The sequence below is a fragment of the Akebia trifoliata genome, chromosome 5 (genome assembly GCF_017979445.1).
Source record: "Akebia trifoliata isolate Shusen 1 chromosome 5, ASM1797944v1, whole genome shotgun sequence".
Classification (NCBI taxonomy): domain Eukaryota; kingdom Viridiplantae; phylum Streptophyta; class Magnoliopsida; order Ranunculales; family Lardizabalaceae; genus Akebia; species Akebia trifoliata.
Window position 1 is genome coordinate 319,260 of NC_141379.1, and position 19,047 is coordinate 338,306.

The window sequence follows — 19,047 nt, forward strand, 5'->3', positions numbered from 1 at the left end:
GAACTTTTGTCATGTGGTTGAGAAGATGTGTGTTTGGTGGTCCTTTTACCATCCATTTTAGTTTTGAAAATATAAGGATTTATACCTAAACCTGGACTATCTCAAAAGGTATCTTTCTTAATTTTAAAGGATCTGTTTAAAATTAGTTCTTTGATTCACTAATTTAAGTCGACAGCCCGCATCAAAATTTGATAGAACCCTCTTTGAAACATGACTCGTGGCATATTATATTCATTTTACACCCTACTTTTTCATCAATATTTGGGATACTAAAACTTAGATAAAGAAATCAAAAAATTATTTCTTTTAAGTTTGATCCAAGGCTTTGAAAATGTATGGTTACTGAAGTCCCACATAACTCTCAAACTTAAAATTAAAATTCAATGATGAACAATAATTTTAATTTTTTTTTTGGAAATCATAGAATTTTGTCCTCTACAATCCTGAACCATCGGATCATGTTTTTAGATATCACAAGGTGGGTCCAAAAATCCTTAGTAAGTGTGAAATCCTGACCAACTTAGTAAAGTTAGTCGGACTCTTTGAAAATAAGGGTATTTAAATTGTTTTTGAAAAAAATACTTAGGAATGGCAGAAATTAAGGTGATTTGTCACCAATGTAATAAAGTCTAGAACATCACACCAAATCTTGGAAGAATATGTCAAAATTACCCTCATTTTACTTGGAAGACAAAAATGTGTAAGATCCATTGGATGCCTTCCTTTTTCCTGATTAAAATCTCTTTATTGCAGAGGAGTTATAAATTTCTTCTTTTTTATGTTCAAGCCCTAAATTTCTTCTTTTTTATGTTCATGCCCTTTATGTTTTTCCTCTCCAATGGGCAAATATCAGGAAAATAATGGAACCCCATGTGTCGGTGATACAATTTTGGAGAATTTTGTGAATATTCCAAAATGGATAAGTTTGAGATACCCCTCCAAATTTTGCTAAAAAAAAAATAGAGATACCTCTTTGCATCTTCTCACAAACATATCCCTTGACTTCAGTATTTCATTAGAGACTAACATAAAGGACCAAAACACCTTCATCTTCAGCTTCATGATAAAATCCCTTGATTTTGTCCAAAACCTCATTGTCTTCAACCTAAATAATATAATTTTTTTAACCTCTCCATCATTAACTAACTGACAAAACCCCATAATTTTTTTCTTTCCTAAAGCCTATCATCTTCGACCCCTCTCTCTCTCTCTCTCTCAATCTTATTTTAATCTTGAGATTTGATGGTTAAAAGAGAGAGAATCTTTAGGTTGTCGACAAGGATAAAATATTTTACCTTTGATTTTTGAGAGAAAAGTCCAGGGTTTTTAGTCGTTAGTGTGGTAGGTGAGGGTGCATTTGAAGATAGATATGGTCCTTTAGGAAAGACAAAAATCGAGGGGACTTGTCAACATGGTACTAAAGTCTACGATACCAACCTCACCAAAACATAGAAGAATATGACAAAATTACCCTCATTTTATTTGGAAGGCAAAAAAATGCAAGACCCATTGGATGCCTCCATGATTAAATTCTATTTATTGCAGCGGAATTGTAGATTTCTTTTTTATGTTGGCGCCCTCCACAACCATGCGTGCATGTGTCGGTTATGCAAAGATTATACATATTTTTACGTGCTTGGCTTGTTGGACTCCTCGCAACCTTTTCTTTTTGTTGACAACGGTGTCCAGACTTTTATCCAACTGCAGGGGCAGATGAGCCAGGGCCGGAGCCAAAGCATATGGATCCCTCCCCCGGGCACATGTGATGCCCATGCATCACACGCACCAGGTTAGTGAGGGATCGCCCTTGCAGGTGGCCCCAAGGAAATATTGCTCATATTGGGTGTCGAACACACAACCTACAGACTACTTATCTACTTAATTTGCATCAACCAGGCACCAGGTTAGTGAGGGATCACCCCGAGGAAATATTGCTCTTATTGGGTGTCGAACACACAACCTACAGACTACTTATCTACTTAATTTGCATCAACCAGGTATCATCCCTCTTCATTCCCCTGCAGTACCCCACCCCACCCTACAATGCGATTGGAAGATTTTGTACAACAATTTTTCTAGGTGTTGGCCTGATTCAGAAAATTTGGGAGGGGGCTTGTACATTTTCCAGGTTAAAATCTGTAATCTTCAAGAAGTGAGAACTACAAATTAAAAAAAAAAATAGCCGTTATGGAGTGACCTCAGGATTGGACCTCATATCCCACATCTTGACGTGAAAGTGGATAGGAACCATAGATGCTTCACTCGTGTCCCAAGGAAAGACATCTATGGTTCCCATACACTTTCACGTCAAGGTGTGCGATGTGAGGTCCAATTTTGCGGTTACTTCAGCATTATTCAAAAAATAAACATCATCTTCAGACCTTTGAAAAAGGATGAGAAAATGAGCAAAAAAGATCCCAATTTCATCCATGTCCATGATTTCTGACAATTAGAATCGTTGAAAATAATCTTTTTGTATAAAATTAATAACTGAAACTGTACGAACAAAGTACTTGCAGCTAACCATGTTCAAAATTGGCAACGCAACTGACGGTAGTAACACCCTGCATTCCTACCACTGCAAAAGCTCAACCCACAAAGCAATCGTAAAACGCCCCAGAATACTACTACCTATCCTCAGTAAATATTGTTACAACTCCCATTGAAACTTACAATGTGCCCGATCTTTTAGAAGTCCATACCAGGAAACATTACAACACCTGAGGCCATCTACACCACTGCCGCTCAGATGTCTCAACACCCAATCTAGACTGGAAAGGTGAGAAAACCACACAAAATATTTGTGAGGATTTGCACCCTTACACCTCAACTGCAGTGATTGCTTCCTCTTCAGTTGTGTCAGATGAGACAATCTCTTCTGTTGGATCTTCATCTGGGGTCTCTGTTTCAGATTCTTTTCCCTTCTCAGTCTCACTGCCCATTAGCTTCTCTCGAAGCTTAGCCACCAATTCTTCTCGCGTACTCTCGTTCTCAGCTAAGTACCGTTTGATTGCATCCTTTCCACGGAAGCTCTGACCATTAAAGCTGTAGAAAGCCCCTCCCACCTTAGTTATGAACTTGTGTTTACAACCCAATTCTACATACTCTGATTCACGGGATATTCCTTTGCCAAACTCAAGCTCAAATTGTGCAGTCTTGAATGGCGGTGCATGCTTATTCTTAACAATCTTCACGAGAACTTGGCTTCCAACAGTCTTCAAATCAACAAGAAAGGAAAAGATGTATTATGTATTAACACCAAAAAATGCACTTTCATTCATGGGGCATCTAAAGTTCTTGTCAAGTGGAAGAAATCATATTATGAAGACAACCTACAAGAGAATAAACTCCTTTGTATCCATTGCTTATTGAAAAATCTTAAAAACAACATGAATGGGGGTACTTTTACTCCTGAAGATCTCCAAGGTACGGTTCGTAATGGAGATTCTCAATCCCACACACTTCAGTCTATCTGCTGAAAGGTGTCTTTGAAAATCCTTTTTTCCCTTAAAATCACTCAATACACCTAATAAAGGGTTTTCTTGCTAACTGCCCCATATTTTTCTGCGGCAACTTGGTAATCCAGTTAGTATCGAAGATCTACTTAGTGGCAAATTTGCAGCTTTTGAAGTTGTGAATTTGATGATTTTCAAAAGTGGGGAATTCATTGCTATAAAATTTAAACAAATAAATCAGCAAATTTGCTACTAGATAAAACTTTGACAGCTACTCCAAAAACTTATAAAACAATAGTCAAATGGAAAGCAATGAATTCGTGTCAGTGCCCAACGTTCTGTCAAGTGAACGCAAGCATATTATGAAGACAACCTATAGAAGGTCATACCCATTTGTATCTATTTCTTTTGAACAATATTAATGAATAGTGGTGCTTTTACCCCAAAAGATCTCCTAAATAGGATTCATAAAATGGAGATTCCCAGCCCCTCCACGTTGATTGACCTTCCTTTCAGTTTATCTGAAAGGTGTCTTTCAAAATCCTCTTTTCCTTATATCTGAACACTACACATGTAATTGGTCAACCCTGCAGATAGAAGTAAATACCTCCTCTCCCTTTTTGACGAGCCCGATTCTTTTAATATTTAAGCGAATGGATGCATAGAACTTCAAGGCATTACCCCCTGAAGTAACTTCAGTAGGCCCACCAAATCCTCCAAAAGTGGACAGCTTTGCTCTCACCTGAAAAAATACAACATGAATTTGGATTATGAAATGTATCTCGAGATGCTTCAATTAAATCGTAAATTTGAGATCTTAAAATATTTCAGCTTCCAGAATTGCGGAAGATGCATTGGACCATGTCAACACCAACAGAATAGCTACAAACTTACTGCTTACATCTTATAAAGTTGACTTCTTTTCTTTTCTTTTTTTTCCAATGAATTCTTAGTCTTTCATTCTCAATTCAACACCAAATAATTCCAATCTGTCTCCATTGGACTACATGACAGGAAACTAATTTGCATCAACTGATGAAATCAGTTATAATTTGTGCAGAACAGTGTAATCCCACAAAATAACAAAGTTGCCATTTTCTAATATAGATCCCGGTGAATTAATTGAAACTCTGGGTGGCGCTGGCCAATAAAGGTTGTGGGAGTGTAGTGCAAGCACAATCGGAGACGAGATCAAGTACATTCTTAGCTGAATCTCAGGGTTATAGCCGTCTTAATCCATTGACAATTGGGAATAAGCATGCCTTCAAGCTTGAGTCAAGTTATACCTTCTAACCATTTTGTGAGGAAGGAAATTCATTGTTTCCCAACATGCGTTCCCTCCATACTAAATTCCATGACTGGATTGCTTGAAGGTAATGACAAAGAAAATCAAGATAATTAAGAAGCTCAGCAACACTCAACTTAGTGATGTCACTTTTAACCCTATGCCGACGTAGACGGATTTTCTGGCTCTGTGGTTCTAAAAATTAATATATGCAGCTGAGTGCACCCCTTTATTTAGATTGGCTAAGTATGCTTCTATCACCATCTAAAACCTTACAGAAGTTTAGAACCATTTTGTTGAATCTTAAATGTCAGAGGCCTTCTTTATTGTTCCAAGAATAGTGAAGATTCATAGGTGTCTCAAAACATATTGTGACACATTTTGTAATACGTAAATTTTTTATTGATATATTGTGACACAATTAAATGACTCTTACCTGATTTATAAAGATCAGAATAGTATGTGAGATAGATAAAGAATGGCTCAGCTTGCGAAGTGCTTGGCTCATCAATCTCGCTTGCATTGCCATGTGTGCATCCCCCATCTCACCATCAAGTTCACCTTTGGGCACTAGAGCAGCAACCTGAAACTCAGAATAAGGAATTAATAATGGATCAGAAGATTGGAAGGTGAATAAGCATTTCTCCAAAAATTGACACAATCAAATTATCAAAACAGCTAATCAATTTGATTGGGACGATAGTAGGCCTGTTTGATCTTAATACATGGAATAGTTGCATGGTGGGTCCCAATCGCTGCCACATGTGTCACTTGTGTGGCACAAGGGATGATGTCTTCAATCCTCCTGAGATTGGACTAGCATCACATGAAAATATAGTTTTATTACATCGATGCCATCATCAAAACCCTTATCCCAAAATTGGGGATTGGTTGGAGAAATCTTATTCCTCCATTCAATTCTATCCAAGGACGTATCTGCCATTAATTAAAGATCCCCAAAAGATACTTTCATTACAAACCTCCCAATTAAAAGGGAGAAGCGAGTCTTGGAACAGACACATCATTATGCAGTCAGTTTTTTCATGCAACACAAAATACAACAATTAGAATGAAAAGTTCGATCCAATGGAACCCAATACTCACACTGTCCACAACAACAACATCAACGGAACCACTTCTGATTATCGTGTCAACAAGACTAAGAGCTTGCTCACCACAATCCGGTTGCGAAAGGAGCAAATTTTCAGTATTAACACCAATGGCTTCAGCGAGGGATGGATCAAGTGCATGCTCAGCATCAACAAAAACACAGTAGCCTACATTAAGAGAGTTGGCATGTTAATAAACTAGAAGACACGTGATCTGCATTTAATTTTATCAAAATATCATTTATGGTCCAAGACTATAGTGTCCACCAAAGAAACATGAAACCGTAAAGTACGATAGGTGGGCCACCCTTTTTATGCAGGCGAAACAGTTACATTGGGTATCGAAGTGAGGTTTGACCGTCTTGGAAATAAAACAATACATTGGACAGACTAAGAACACATGACAACATACAGACTGAGTTGTCAGGATCTATTTAGGGGTCTAGAGTGTCTAAGATTTTTTAGCAATGCATTTAGAGAAGAAACCCTAATTAGCATTTTAGGCAAGGGATTGCTAAGAGTCACCTCCACGCTTTTGTGCTTCAGCTATTACATGAAGAGCAAGAGTTGTTTTCCCCGAAGCTTCTGGACCATATATCTCCACAACACGTCCCTATAAAAAAGGAAAAACAATAAAACGTCTACCATTGACCAATGCCACTGGGTCAAGATAGTTGAAAAACAAAAGTATGAATGTGTCATCCAACATGAAACTAAATCTAAATCATGTTCCATTAGCTTCAAAACACCCTGAACCCAACAAATATCATATGGGGATAATTTTGTACAGTTCATTAGTATGGATATTGTGGGAATATTATCTCATATTGACGTTGGTGCCTCAGGATATGCCCCACAACCATGATCTTTGGAATCCTCTGTCAATACATGCATAAACCACAGACACGGTGATGAAAAAGGGATAGAAAGAGAGCAAAAGGAACTTTTTACAAGATTCGTTGCCAAAATGCGACGACTACATCCCCAAAATCCATTAACTTAAAATTCTTTGTAAGAGTTTTAGCTACCTCTCTCCAATTGACTAAAGGTCTAAAAAATAATACATAATCAAAAGATTAACAAAACATCCCCCCTATAGAGGACTGATCTCCTTTCCAAAATATATCCCTATATATATATGTCTATCTTGCGGCATGTATCATTCAACCAATGGTGCCACATTGATGGTTCATTGGAGAACTTCCATATGATGTTAGCTTCTTAGGTGTATCAAATTCAGATGTCTCAAGGTAATATGTGTTCTGTATAGATAGGGTGCAATATACTGCTACCAAAAATATTATAATATACTTAAAAAAATAAGGTAGTTCATAATAGTGCCAAAATAGGAAAAATTTGCATAGATGAGCTGATATACATGAAAATCATATGAAAAAACGCTAAAGTGATTATTGAAAATGGTATAGAGGGGCCATCTTTATAAACTACAATAAAGACAAATTAATAAGACAGATCCACCACAGGGCCTAACTGAAAAAGATTTTAATCAAGGTGTCATACATTACCTTTGGAAGTCCACCAATTCCCAATGCCATATCCAAGGAAAAAGATCCTGTCGAAACAACAGGAACGTGTCTAGGAGAAGCAGACCGACCAAGCCACATTATTGCTCCCTTTCCAAATGAGGTAGTAATCTGATCCAGCGCTTGTTGTAAGGCCAGATCTTTCTTAGACAAATTATCTTCACCAGACTCACTTCCATCTGATTTAGACTTCCTTTTCCCTACAAACAACAAAAAGTGAAATCTCCAACTATTCACGAGTCAAACAGAACCAGCCCACCCCTAAGTACGGAGGCAGCGAAGATAACAAGTAAAATGCACAAGTCAATATGAAACCCAATTGAATATTAAAAAAACAAAAATAGATGTCTAACACTGCTCAATCAAAAATAAATAAAAAATGGATATACCATAGGCTTCCATGATTGAACTAGCTTCTGAACTAAGGTATATTCTGAAATGGTTTTAAAAGGAAACAAAAATGCATGAATTTACAAGGTAATGTAAATTCATTATTGCACACAAGGGTCATCAAATTTCATCGTCATTGTCATCATAATCCAAGCCATGTATCTTACTCCATTGTTTCCACTTCATACATGGATGTATCCTCCCCTGACACAAGTTCAGCAAGCTAACTAGATTCTGAATTGCGGGGAAAAAGTGAAAAAGAAAAAAAGGCAGCACCTTTGGAAGAAAAGTTGCAAGTTTGAGATGATGTCCCCAGAATCCCTTGTTTGTAACCCTGAAAACAATCAATGACATCATGCACTTAATAAACTAGTACAGCTTTCTTCTCCAAAAGTTCACCAATTTTTTATTCCAGATAATAGCAGATCACCAAGAAAATAAAATGAAAAAAAAAAAAAGGGATTATTTCACCAAACAAAATTTGAGTAATATATAGTTGCAAATAAAGTCTGAAACAATGCTTGGAGGAGACTATATTGCCTCAACTGAAAACAAACGATCAAACGAAATGGGCATCTCATTTTAAGCACAGAAAACAAAATGCTTAAATAAAAACATGAACTTATCTAAACAAGATAACAGTTAAACCCTGAAGAATCATAACTCCCTTCAGTTCTCCTCAACACCTTTTTTTCCCTCTTTATTTATATTTTTTCACCAACTTTAGACAGAAAAAGAAATCGTGGGTATTAGCAAAACATGAATAAGTTTTACAAATGAAAGCTTTTTTTTTTACTTTTTTGTTCTTCTAAGAAACTAAGAAGCGGGAAGAGTTTGAAAAGAACCACCTCTGCTGATAAAAGAGATCGCTTTAGAGAAGAAGAAACGTATCGTAGAAGCCTCGCCATCAACCTCTCTGCCCAAGGTCTAGTTGAAAGCCTTGAGTGACACACAAAACTTCGAAACCCCTCACAATAAGCAGAACGAAAACAAATATTGTAACAGATCACTTATAAGTTATATCTCCTCATTTGCAAAGTATACATTTTTACAGAGCGAATACTCTCCCGTGTTCAAAATTATTAGGGTTTTGGGGTTTTTCCCTCCTTGAATTCGTGTCTGATTGTCTTAAATCTTTAAGGACAATTTTGGGTTGAGAGGGTCAAAATTGCACACGGTTTTTCTTAAATTCACGAGAGTGCCATTTGATCGGATCCGGATCGGATTTTGGTCGAACCAATAAATAACGGATCAAATTTTATCATATCTCAATTTTAATAATGGGATCGGATATATAACAGGGCAAACCTGATTTTATATAGACAATTTAAATGAACTTTATATATCTCAACAAATATACAATATAATTTATATACTGTCTAACATATTATTGGATTGGGTCCTCATCAGATCCGATCCAATAAGATTTCGATCCGATTTCTTATTGGATCAAATCCTTATCAAAATCCAAAGCATTGATTCAAACTTGAAATTATCGAATCGAAACATATCAAAATTTGGGTTTGATCTGATTCATTGATAGCCCTCTAGAGGGTTGAAGCAAGGAGATCCATCATCTCCTTTTTTTGTTTCTTCTAATAGCTGAAGCTCTAGGTAGAATGGTTAGAAAAGCGGTTGAATTGGGAAAGCTTTCGAGTTTTAGGATGAATGACGGGCCCCTGATTTCGCATCTACAATTTGCGGACGATACTCTAATTTGTTTGGATCATTCGAGGAACTAAGTGAAGGTGCTTAGAGTCTTATTAAGTTGCTTTGAAGTTATATCAGGTTTACACATTAATCTGCAGAAGAGCAAGCTTTTCGGAGGTAGGAGAGGTGAAAGATATTCATGTGATGGCCACAACATTAGGGTGCGAGTATGATTCTTTGCCCACATCCTATTTGGGCTTACCGTTGGGACATCCCTACAATAGTATCAAAATCTGGGATGGAGTGATAGAGAGATTGGAGAAGAGGTTGAGCACGTGGAAGGCCAATTATTTGTCAAAATGAGGGAAAGTTACGTTGATTAAGAACACTTTAACGAGTATCCCGGTTTACTTCCTCTCGTTATTTACACTACCGAGGTCAGTTGAGATGAGATTGGAGAAGCTAATTAGGAACTTCTTGTAGAATGATAAAAGTGGAAGGAGGAAGTATCATTTGGTCAGATGGAAGGTGATTTGCAGGCCTAAGAAGTACGGGGGGTTAGGCATAAGGGGGCTGAGAGTTACTAATAGAGCGTTTCTAGGAAAATGGCTTTGGAAGTTCGGCGAAGAGAGGGTAATATGTGGAGGAAGATTATTAAGGCTAAGTATGGGGAGAGGGGGCTAAGCTGGTATAACAAAAAGTCAAAAGAGTCGTACGGGTGTAGTGTCTGGGAAGGGATTCTTAAAATGAGTGAAGATTTCGAGAAATGGATTAGGTTCAAAGCACGGATGGGGAATATAATTAGATTTTGGGAAGATAGTTGGTGCAGCACATCGCCTCTAACAATCCAATCTTCGTCTTTGTACACCTGCTCTATGAAGAAGAACTGCTCAATCCAGCAATATTTGATTTGTAGTAAGTCCAGTCATACTTGGGATTTGGGGTTCATGAGAAACTTTAATGATTGAGAGCTAAATGAGGTGACATATTTCCTTGATCTCCTGCATACGGTCTATCTTAACGAGAGTAAACAAGATAAGTGGGAATGGATAAGGGCGAAGGATAAGAGATTCTCTGTCAGGTCCTTCCATAAGTGACTCAATCCTCTAGTTGAGCAATCCCTCTCGGAATCAGTCATTTGGTCCAGGTCAGTCCCCTCTAAAATCTCCTTTTTTGTTTGATTGGCTTTCCTTGGTAGGATTCTTACGTTGGATAATTTGATTGTTCGATGATGGATCACACCCAATTGTTGTCCCCTATGTACGAGGGAAAGAGAATCAGTTGATCATATTTTAATTCATTGTGTATTTTCTTATAATATTTGATCAATTTTTCTTGACCTTTTCCGTATTAATTGGGTATTCCCTCGTAAATTCTCCTCGTTATTAGAATGGTGGACTAGTAATGCTTTCCACACCAGAAAAATGTTCTTGTGAGATATGCTTCCAGCGACTGTTGCTTGGGGGGTTTGGAACAAGAGAAATAATAGGGTGTTCAACAGTAAGTTCAGAAGTTCTCAAGCGAGTTTCTTGGAGATCTTGGGCCTGTTATATCTTTGGTCAAAGCAGAATATAGATTTTCGAGGAATTACTTTTGATGGTTTTATTTTTATATGGAACTCTTTATGTTATCACTGATGTTGTATTTTTATTTTATTTGATGCTCTTTGTGAGGTTTTCTCGGCCTCCATGTTTCTTATATCCCCTCCATGGTTTTTAAACTTGGTATCACGTCTCGTCTTGTTCAGCTCTGATACCAAGTTGTCTCGGACAAGTTTTCCGATACGTTTGAGACGTCTCGTGAGATAACTCAAAAAATTGAACTGTGAGACGTAAAACTCGATCAAAAAATGACTTTGTGAGTTGGTCTCGTTCAGCTCTAATATCTAGTTAACTCGGGCGATACGTCTCGGTCTCGGACGAATTTAAAAACCATGATCCCCCCTCCCCTTTTTTCAATATATTATACTTAAAAAAAATAAAATTGATAGCCCTCTACATTTTGGTGTTTTTGATATATCCCTTATGATTTCAAGTATAAGAATCTCACCCTTATTTTCAATCTTAGAATTTCATTTCCTTCGAACGGATACCATTTTTTTCATTTGAATTTGTATTATAAATGTTTGATTGCTTAGTTTTTCATTAAAAAAAAATTATTATTTCTAACTTCAACCATAGAATCCACACGATGAATTTTTAATTGAGTCCCAATAAATTGGCTTAAAAAAAAAAAAAACACACACACACACACACAAAAGTACACAAGAGACTTGGACGGTGCACATAATCATTTGGGGTGGGGGGTTAAAACAAACTATTAAAACGTTAGACAGTCCTACGCTTTAATCATTTGGGGGGCTTTCTTGGTAAGTATCACTTATTTATTTATTTATTTTTAAATATATAATTTTCCATTTTATAAACCTTATAAGTTTGATTGACAAAACGGCTGAGATGCAAAAACGAGAATATGAAATCTCAACCATTCATTATACAATGGAACTTACCAAAAGGGTCATATATATCTCATGAGGGTCTCAAGTCCACCAAAGCAGTAAAGCTGAAGCCTCAAGTTCGACTTCCCCTCCTGCAAGTAACCAAGCGATCTGTCTCTCATTTACAAATCGAAACCTCATACAGAGGATCTCACGTGTAGCCATGAAACGCACAGTCGAAGACCTCGGCACCACCTCAAACATCAAGAAACCTGTCTTCCTCACTAAAGCCGAACGCGAACAATTAGCTATTCAACGCCGCGAAAACGAAGTCGCCGAGCAAAAACGCCGAGCCGAACAACTCCAAGAACAGAACCGCTCCACCAAACCCTCCACTGATCCTTCTTCTACCACTCACGGTTCCTCTCGTCACCACCACCGATCCCGCGATCGCGAACCCGAACCAGAGCGACGGATCCGCGATCGCGAAAGGGAGCGCGAACGCGAAGAAGAAGGCAAGTCTCGTGAACGAGCTCGCTTAGAAAAACAATTGGAGAGAGAACGAGAGAAAGAGTTGGACGCCATTAAAGATCAGTATTTGGGCACCAAAAAACCTAAAAAACGAGTTATCAAACCTAGCGAGAAGTTCCGATTCTCATTCGATTGGGAGAACACAGAAGACACCTCACGCGACATGAATGCTCTCTATCAAAATCCACACGAAGCTCAGCTCTTGTTTGGGAGAGGGTTTCGTGCGGGCATGGATCGAAGAGAGCAGAAGAAACTCGCCGCGAAGAATGAAAAAGAGATGAGAGAAGAGATTCGAAGAAAAGATGGCATCGAAGAGCTTCCAGAAGAAGCTTTAGCTCTTAAACAAAAAGAAGAGGCGGCCGATCTTTACGATACATTCGATATGAGGGTTGATAGGCATTGGTCAGAGAAGAAGCTCGAAGAAATGACCGAAAGAGATTGGAGAATTTTCAGAGAGGATTTCAATATATCTTATAAGGGATCGAGGATTCCTCGACCCATGCGGAGTTGGGTAGAGAGCAGATTGAGTCCAGAGCTATTGAAAGCTGTGGAGAAGGTTGGGTACAAGACTCCTTCCCCAATTCAAATGGCGGCGATTCCACTCGGTTTGCAACAACGCGATGTGATTGGGATTGCAGAGACTGGTTCGGGTAAGACAGCTGCGTTTGTTCTTCCTATGTTGACTTACATTTCAAAACTACCTCCAATGAGCGAAGATAATGAGGCTGAAGGGCCATATGCCGTTGTTATGGCACCTACGAGGGAGCTTGCACAGCAAATTGAGGACGAGACGGTGAAATTTGCACATTATTTGGGTATCAAGGTGGTTTCGATAGTTGGTGGGCAGTCAATCGAAGAGCAAGGGTTTAAGATCAGACAAGGTTGTGAAGTTGTGATTGCGACACCTGGGCGTCTTATTGACTGCTTGGAGAGGCGATATGCTGTACTAAACCAATGTAATTATGTTGTTCTTGACGAAGCTGATCGGATGATTGATATGGGTTTTGAGCCTCAAGTTGTTGGGGTTTTGGATGCGATGCCTTCAAGTAATTTGAAACCAGAGAATGAAGATGAGGAGCTCGATGAGAAAAGGATTTACCGAACGACTTATATGTTTAGTGCGACAATGCCTTCATCAGTGGAGCGACTTGCGAGGAAGTACTTAAGGAACCCAGTTGTGGTTACTATTGGTACAGCTGGAAAGGCGACGGATCTCATCACCCAACAGGTGATGATGGTGAAGGAATCGGAGAAAATGATGAGGCTGCAGAAGTTATTGAATGACCTCGGTGATAAGACAGCTATAGTGTTCATCAATACTAAGAAGTCTGCTGATTCTCTTTCCAAGGCTTTGGATAGAGCGGGTTATCGTGTGACGACATTGCATGGAGGGAAGTCGCAAGAACAGCGTGAGATTAGTCTCGAAGGGTTTAGGACCAAACGGTTTAATGTTCTTGTTGCCACCGATGTTGCGGGACGTGGGATTGATATACCTGATGTTGCACATGTTATAAACTTTGACATGCCCGGGAATATTGAAATGTACACACATCGTATTGGAAGGACAGGTCGTGCAGGGAAGACTGGTGTGGCGACAACATTCTTGACTATGCATGACACAGATGTGTTTTATGACCTCAAACAGATGCTTGTCCAGAGCAACAGTTCTGTACCTCCTGAGCTGGCAAGACACGAGGCTTCAAAGTTTAAGCCGGGAACAATTCCTGATAGACCCCCTAGACGCAATGACACTGTTTTTACTCATTGAGGATTTTGGGTTTTCAAAGACATTTATGGTCCAACCTAGCATGCGATATGATGGGAAGATGAACATCTAGAAATCCAAACAATTCCAAAGGTATTTCAATTTGAATTTATCATTACAAGGAACATTATGTACTTATTTCCTTTATGATGAAAGATCTACCCTGTTATAATGATCTACAAATTATCTAGCAGGAATATTTTTATCATTAAGTTTCTCTCTCTAGTTGAATAGTTTGTACTTTTGCTGAAATATCATGAGTTCTTTTATTTGCATGTCATGTCCTATATCATAGTATGTATTTTTTTGAGATTACCTTTTTTATTTAGTTGTTTTCCATTGCACAAATCCTCTATTTCTGTCTAGTTTTGATGGATAGTGTGTTTAAGGATTATATTGCTTCTAGATTACAAGGAGACACTTTCTTTTAACTTGTCAAAAAAACAGGTATTTCTTTTCTTGGAAAATGGGAATGGGATACCGATATTGTGAGAAGAGGCGTTTAAAAGGCTGTTGTTTTGTTCTTAAGTGCTCGATTTATTTATTAAGGACTCGTACTAAATCATTTGAAACTGAAAAAACAAGGTTGTCTCCTTCTTTATATCTTGCTTTTGACCAAAATCATCCATTATGATCAAATGTATACCTTTTGGTTGCTTGAAGATAGCTCTAATATCTATTGTGCAATGATAAGTGCGAAAAAGTAGGCTAAGGCTTCAACTAGAAGCTTTGCATTGCAATAACTCTTCGTTGTGGCAAAGAGTAAGACTTCCCACACCCTACTAGACGAATGTTAAAAAAAGAAACTAGTATAAGAAATATGATTTATCTGGTCACTTGGAAATTGTTTACCGAAAGAATGAAAAGTGGATAAGGTCTTTTATACGTGGATAAATTCGTGGGAAACGACTAGAATCTAATGTACACTCAGACCAGCAATGTGGTTGTATAGTCACTGTTTGGTTGAGGAAGACACAAAGTAAGACTATTGAGACTTGAATCATAGGGAGTGTGGAAGACTAGGTGATAGAGAGGGAGAGTAAGAATGTTGTGTGTGTGTGTGAGAGAGAGAGAGAATTGTGGGGACCAAAGGAATATGCAAATAGTTGGGGTTCTTGAAGGTCTAATGATGAATGTTTCTTCCAAGGGACAACTTCGTTTAAATAGAGAGGGGTTTCTCTCTCTCATTGTTTGAGATAAGGGTGCCAACCGATGTAACAAGTAGGTAGGTAGGACAAGTCATTGTTTCAATCCAACTTCCCTCCTATCCCCATTTGTGTCAACAAAGAGATTGACCTAGGGCGGCTAAGTCAACCTAGGAGTTTGTTAATAGTATTGTCAGTGAGACTGACACCTTTGCGCACGAAGCAGTAGCCTCTAAGCTGTACATGTTTGTATGTTTATGTTGGATCTTTCACTTAAGGCCCATCGAAACTTGGTCTCGTACAGCTCCCCCTTGGATGGTTAGTCTTACTTTTTTAGCCTATGGTATTGTGTATGTTGTTCTTCAGTTAGACAAAGCCTACCAGCGTGAGTGCTTTTCCAGTAGGCTACTATTGTCAAGGCATATTGTTAGCGTAGCAATTAACCGAACATCATTGACGACCCTTGGTAGCGTATGACATCACGAGATTAACGTTGTATTGATGTGTATGCCTTATTGCACTTACATGTATTGGCTGGCAATCAAGAAGCTATCATGCAGGTGGCTAATGTTGATAAATGTTTTTTAATCTAGTCTGACACACATTTCGAGGACATCAATCATAACATGCAAGTGTCAATAAGGCATACTCGCTAGTATAACGTTAGCCTCACAATATCATACGTCGCCAAAGATGTTCGACTAGTTGCTATGTTAACAACGTGCCTTGATCATAGTAGCATAATCGAAAGACTTTAAGTAAGAGATCCGAGGTTAACAGACATGTAAAGCCTGGAGATTATTTCGCGGGGCAAAGGTGTCAACATCACTCTTAATAGGCTCGTAGGTTAACTTAGTTGTCCCAGGTTAACCTCCTTGTCGACACATGCATGGATAAGACGAAAGTCAGAGTAGGGCAGTGACTTGTCTTACCTACCCACCCACCTGTCACTTCAGTTGGCATCCATTGTCTTAGATAAAAAGAGAAACCTCTCCTTATTTGAACTAAGTAGTCTCTTAAATGGGACATTCATTATTAGATCCTGAAGAACTCCAACTCTTCACATATTCTTTTAGTCACTACAACTCTCTCTCTCTTTCACACAACATTCTTACTCTTCTTCTCTACTGCCCGGTCTCTCATACCCCTTTTAGTTCAAGTAATAACAATCCTACTTTGTCTCTTCCTCAACCAAACGGTCATGTTGTTAGTTTGAGCGGTTATCGAATCCTAGCCATCCTACAAATCTATTCATGTGTACAAGACCTTATCCACTTTTCGTTCTTCATGAACATAATTCAAAGGTAAGGGCTAAGGAGCATGCATGGATGATCGTTTGGAATGAGAGTTAACATAGTTTATCTACAAGAGATATTACATGAATGAGATAAAGTTTGGGGCTTTGGATATACTGTAAGGTTTAGAATAAAGTTAAAAAAAAAAAAAAATACTAGAAATAGGGTGGGAGTAGGGATAGACAAAGATTTGAATGATAGTTTTGAGATAGTAAGCAATAGGTCTTTGTCAATTGAAGTAGTCTTATGGAAAAATAGTGATGTTAATTAGTGTGTGATTAGATGAAAGCATTACAAGACATCATCAGCAAGACCTATGCCTTGTGGCCCTTGTCCTAGATATTGTGATCAACAGCATGAATATTTTTTTGCATTCCGACTCTATCCATAGCTATACTTTTCGTCAAGGCACGTGACTTCAAATCTTTTCTTACTACCTCTATCTACATCATTTCTTGCCTTCATCTACCATTTTAGAATATTTAACATCCTCATCAATATATTTTTTTATATAGATTCATCCTCATCAATATCATTATTTATGTTCATTGTACATTCCTAAATCATCTCAATTGACTTTCCTTCATTTAATCTTCTTTTAAGAAAATTTAGAAAAACAATAGATGGTAATTAGAGAAATTCCGAAAAAAAAGAGATGATACTTATAAGTGATTCTCATAGAGGCATGAGGAAAAGACTAATAGTGTGGAATGGTCCACGGGGATTCAAAGGGTTTGGAGAAAGAAATGAAATGAGAGTTTCAAGTCTTTTTATTTACTATGGCATGCTGTCTGGTACTAGCATATGTATTTTAACAAGTGAAGGGAACATTTAGAGATTTTCAAGATGCAATTCGGCCCAGATAGACTTACATTTTCGGAAGGAGTGACTTTCAACATGCAAATTTTCTAACGTTACTCCAGAATAGAGTTTGATTACAAAGATAGAGTAGTCTTTGTGGATATTTGCATTAAGAGATAGAAAAGAAGAGCAACAAATTGAAGATGTTTGTTAAAAAGCTGGTGGAAGCTAAAAGAGATAAAACAATAATGTTTAGGGCCAATTTGGTAAACAAAGTGCAATGGAACTTAAATACAAAAACAATGGAATTGTGGGCTGAAATGACTAGCTCTATTGGAAGGGTCACAAAAGAAGTTTTTGGGAAACTAAGCAATCCAATGAGCGGCTAGGATCATCTAGTCTTAACTATTTGAGGTACACTCTTCCAAGAATTGGCAATACGTTGGGAGATGAAGCTTGGTGACCACTTGTCTCAGTTTCAACACTCTTCTCTAGATTTATCCAAAACCAATTATTTTTAAGTTTGCTTTTTCCACCTTATGTTGCCAGCGGTGCCCTTAATATTGCCACCTTCAAGTTAATTATTCGTTGTTCGTACAAAGTCCACCTTATCTTATGTGTAAAAATAGTAGATGCTTGGGTCATCACTCCATCTCTTGTCACATTTTTTTACTTTCCCAATGTCTTAGGCTACACCTAACCGGCCTGCACTCAAAAGGTAAACGCTGATTGGACGAGTCTTAACCATCTGAGATATATGAGCTTTTGTTTTTTTCACTTATTCAGCACGGAAAGTCATTGTGTCAAATGGTGCATGAACAATGAATTTTCTTGTATCAAGTAATGCTAATAAATTCTCCCAAGTAGCCTGCTTGTATGATCTTACCATGTTTTCTACAAGCATTTTCATCAATTCTTTTGGAATTTGATCCATTTTAAACTTATGTAGTGTTCATATTGACATTGCAGATCAAACCGGAATACAAGGCCTTTTAGCAATTTTATTTGGCTGCATTTGAAGTTTTCAGGTTTTAAGCACCAGCACTCTTGCTTGTTTTGCAGTACGTTTTTTTTTATAGGTAAAGGATTGGTGGTTAGCAAGTTGAAGTTGGATTTAAGGGATTTGAACCTAGGACGTGGGAACAACACACTGTACACATCTTACCAACTTACTTAGCTAAGGTTGCACTTGTTATTTTGCAATATGTTAAACTGAAACATTTGATGATTCCGCATCAAAGCAGGCAATATTGTTCTCAAACATCCAAGACCAACTCATCGGTTAAAATTACTGTTATTTTCTGAATTACTAGTCCTAGTTTTGATGTCCATCTTTGGAAATATCTGACCTAGAATAGTAGCGGCTGGTCATTTACTCTGACATTGCCCTATTGTCGGAGACTTTTTGGATTGACTATAAATGAAGATGAACCATAAGTGTTTGTCATAATACCTGTCTAGCTAGTTGGGTACATGCCCTCCGCAAAGTTTTTGGCCCAAAGTTAGTCTGATTGGTGGTTTATGAATTATTGTGATCTAATTTGCTTATTTATTGTGCCATATGATGTTGCTGTATGGTTGGGGCATTCTTACTATCGTTGGAGTGGCACAGATTATGCTAATTTGACGTTGCATATGAT

The 19,047-nt window shown here is 37.9% G+C and overlaps 2 protein-coding genes across 2 annotated transcripts; one reads left to right on the plus strand and one right to left on the minus strand.

Annotated features, from left to right (window-relative positions):
* Positions 1-2,458: 2,458 nt before the first annotated feature.
* RECA2 (recA DNA recombination family protein) lies at positions 2,459-8,906 on the minus strand. The gene is made up of 8 exons (XM_086441730.1): positions 8,632-8,906; positions 8,060-8,117; positions 7,376-7,593; positions 6,375-6,462; positions 5,845-6,017; positions 5,177-5,323; positions 4,063-4,197; positions 2,459-3,215 (listed from the first exon to the last, which is right to left on the minus strand). Exons 1-8 carry the CDS (start codon positions 8,689-8,691, stop codon positions 2,820-2,822), a joined length of 1,275 nt encoding a protein of 424 aa, XP_086297856.1. The 5' UTR covers positions 8,692-8,906; the 3' UTR covers positions 2,459-2,819.
* Positions 8,907-11,962: 3,056 nt separating this feature from the next.
* LOC147400740 (P-loop containing nucleoside triphosphate hydrolases superfamily protein) lies at positions 11,963-18,719 on the plus strand. Its single transcript, XM_086441731.1, has 2 exons — positions 11,963-14,259; positions 18,377-18,719. The coding sequence occupies exon 1, from the start codon at positions 12,094-12,096 to the stop codon at positions 14,167-14,169; it is 2,076 nt and encodes a 691-aa protein (XP_086297857.1). The 5' UTR covers positions 11,963-12,093; the 3' UTR covers positions 14,170-14,259; positions 18,377-18,719.
* The last annotated feature ends 328 nt before the right edge of the window (positions 18,720-19,047 follow it).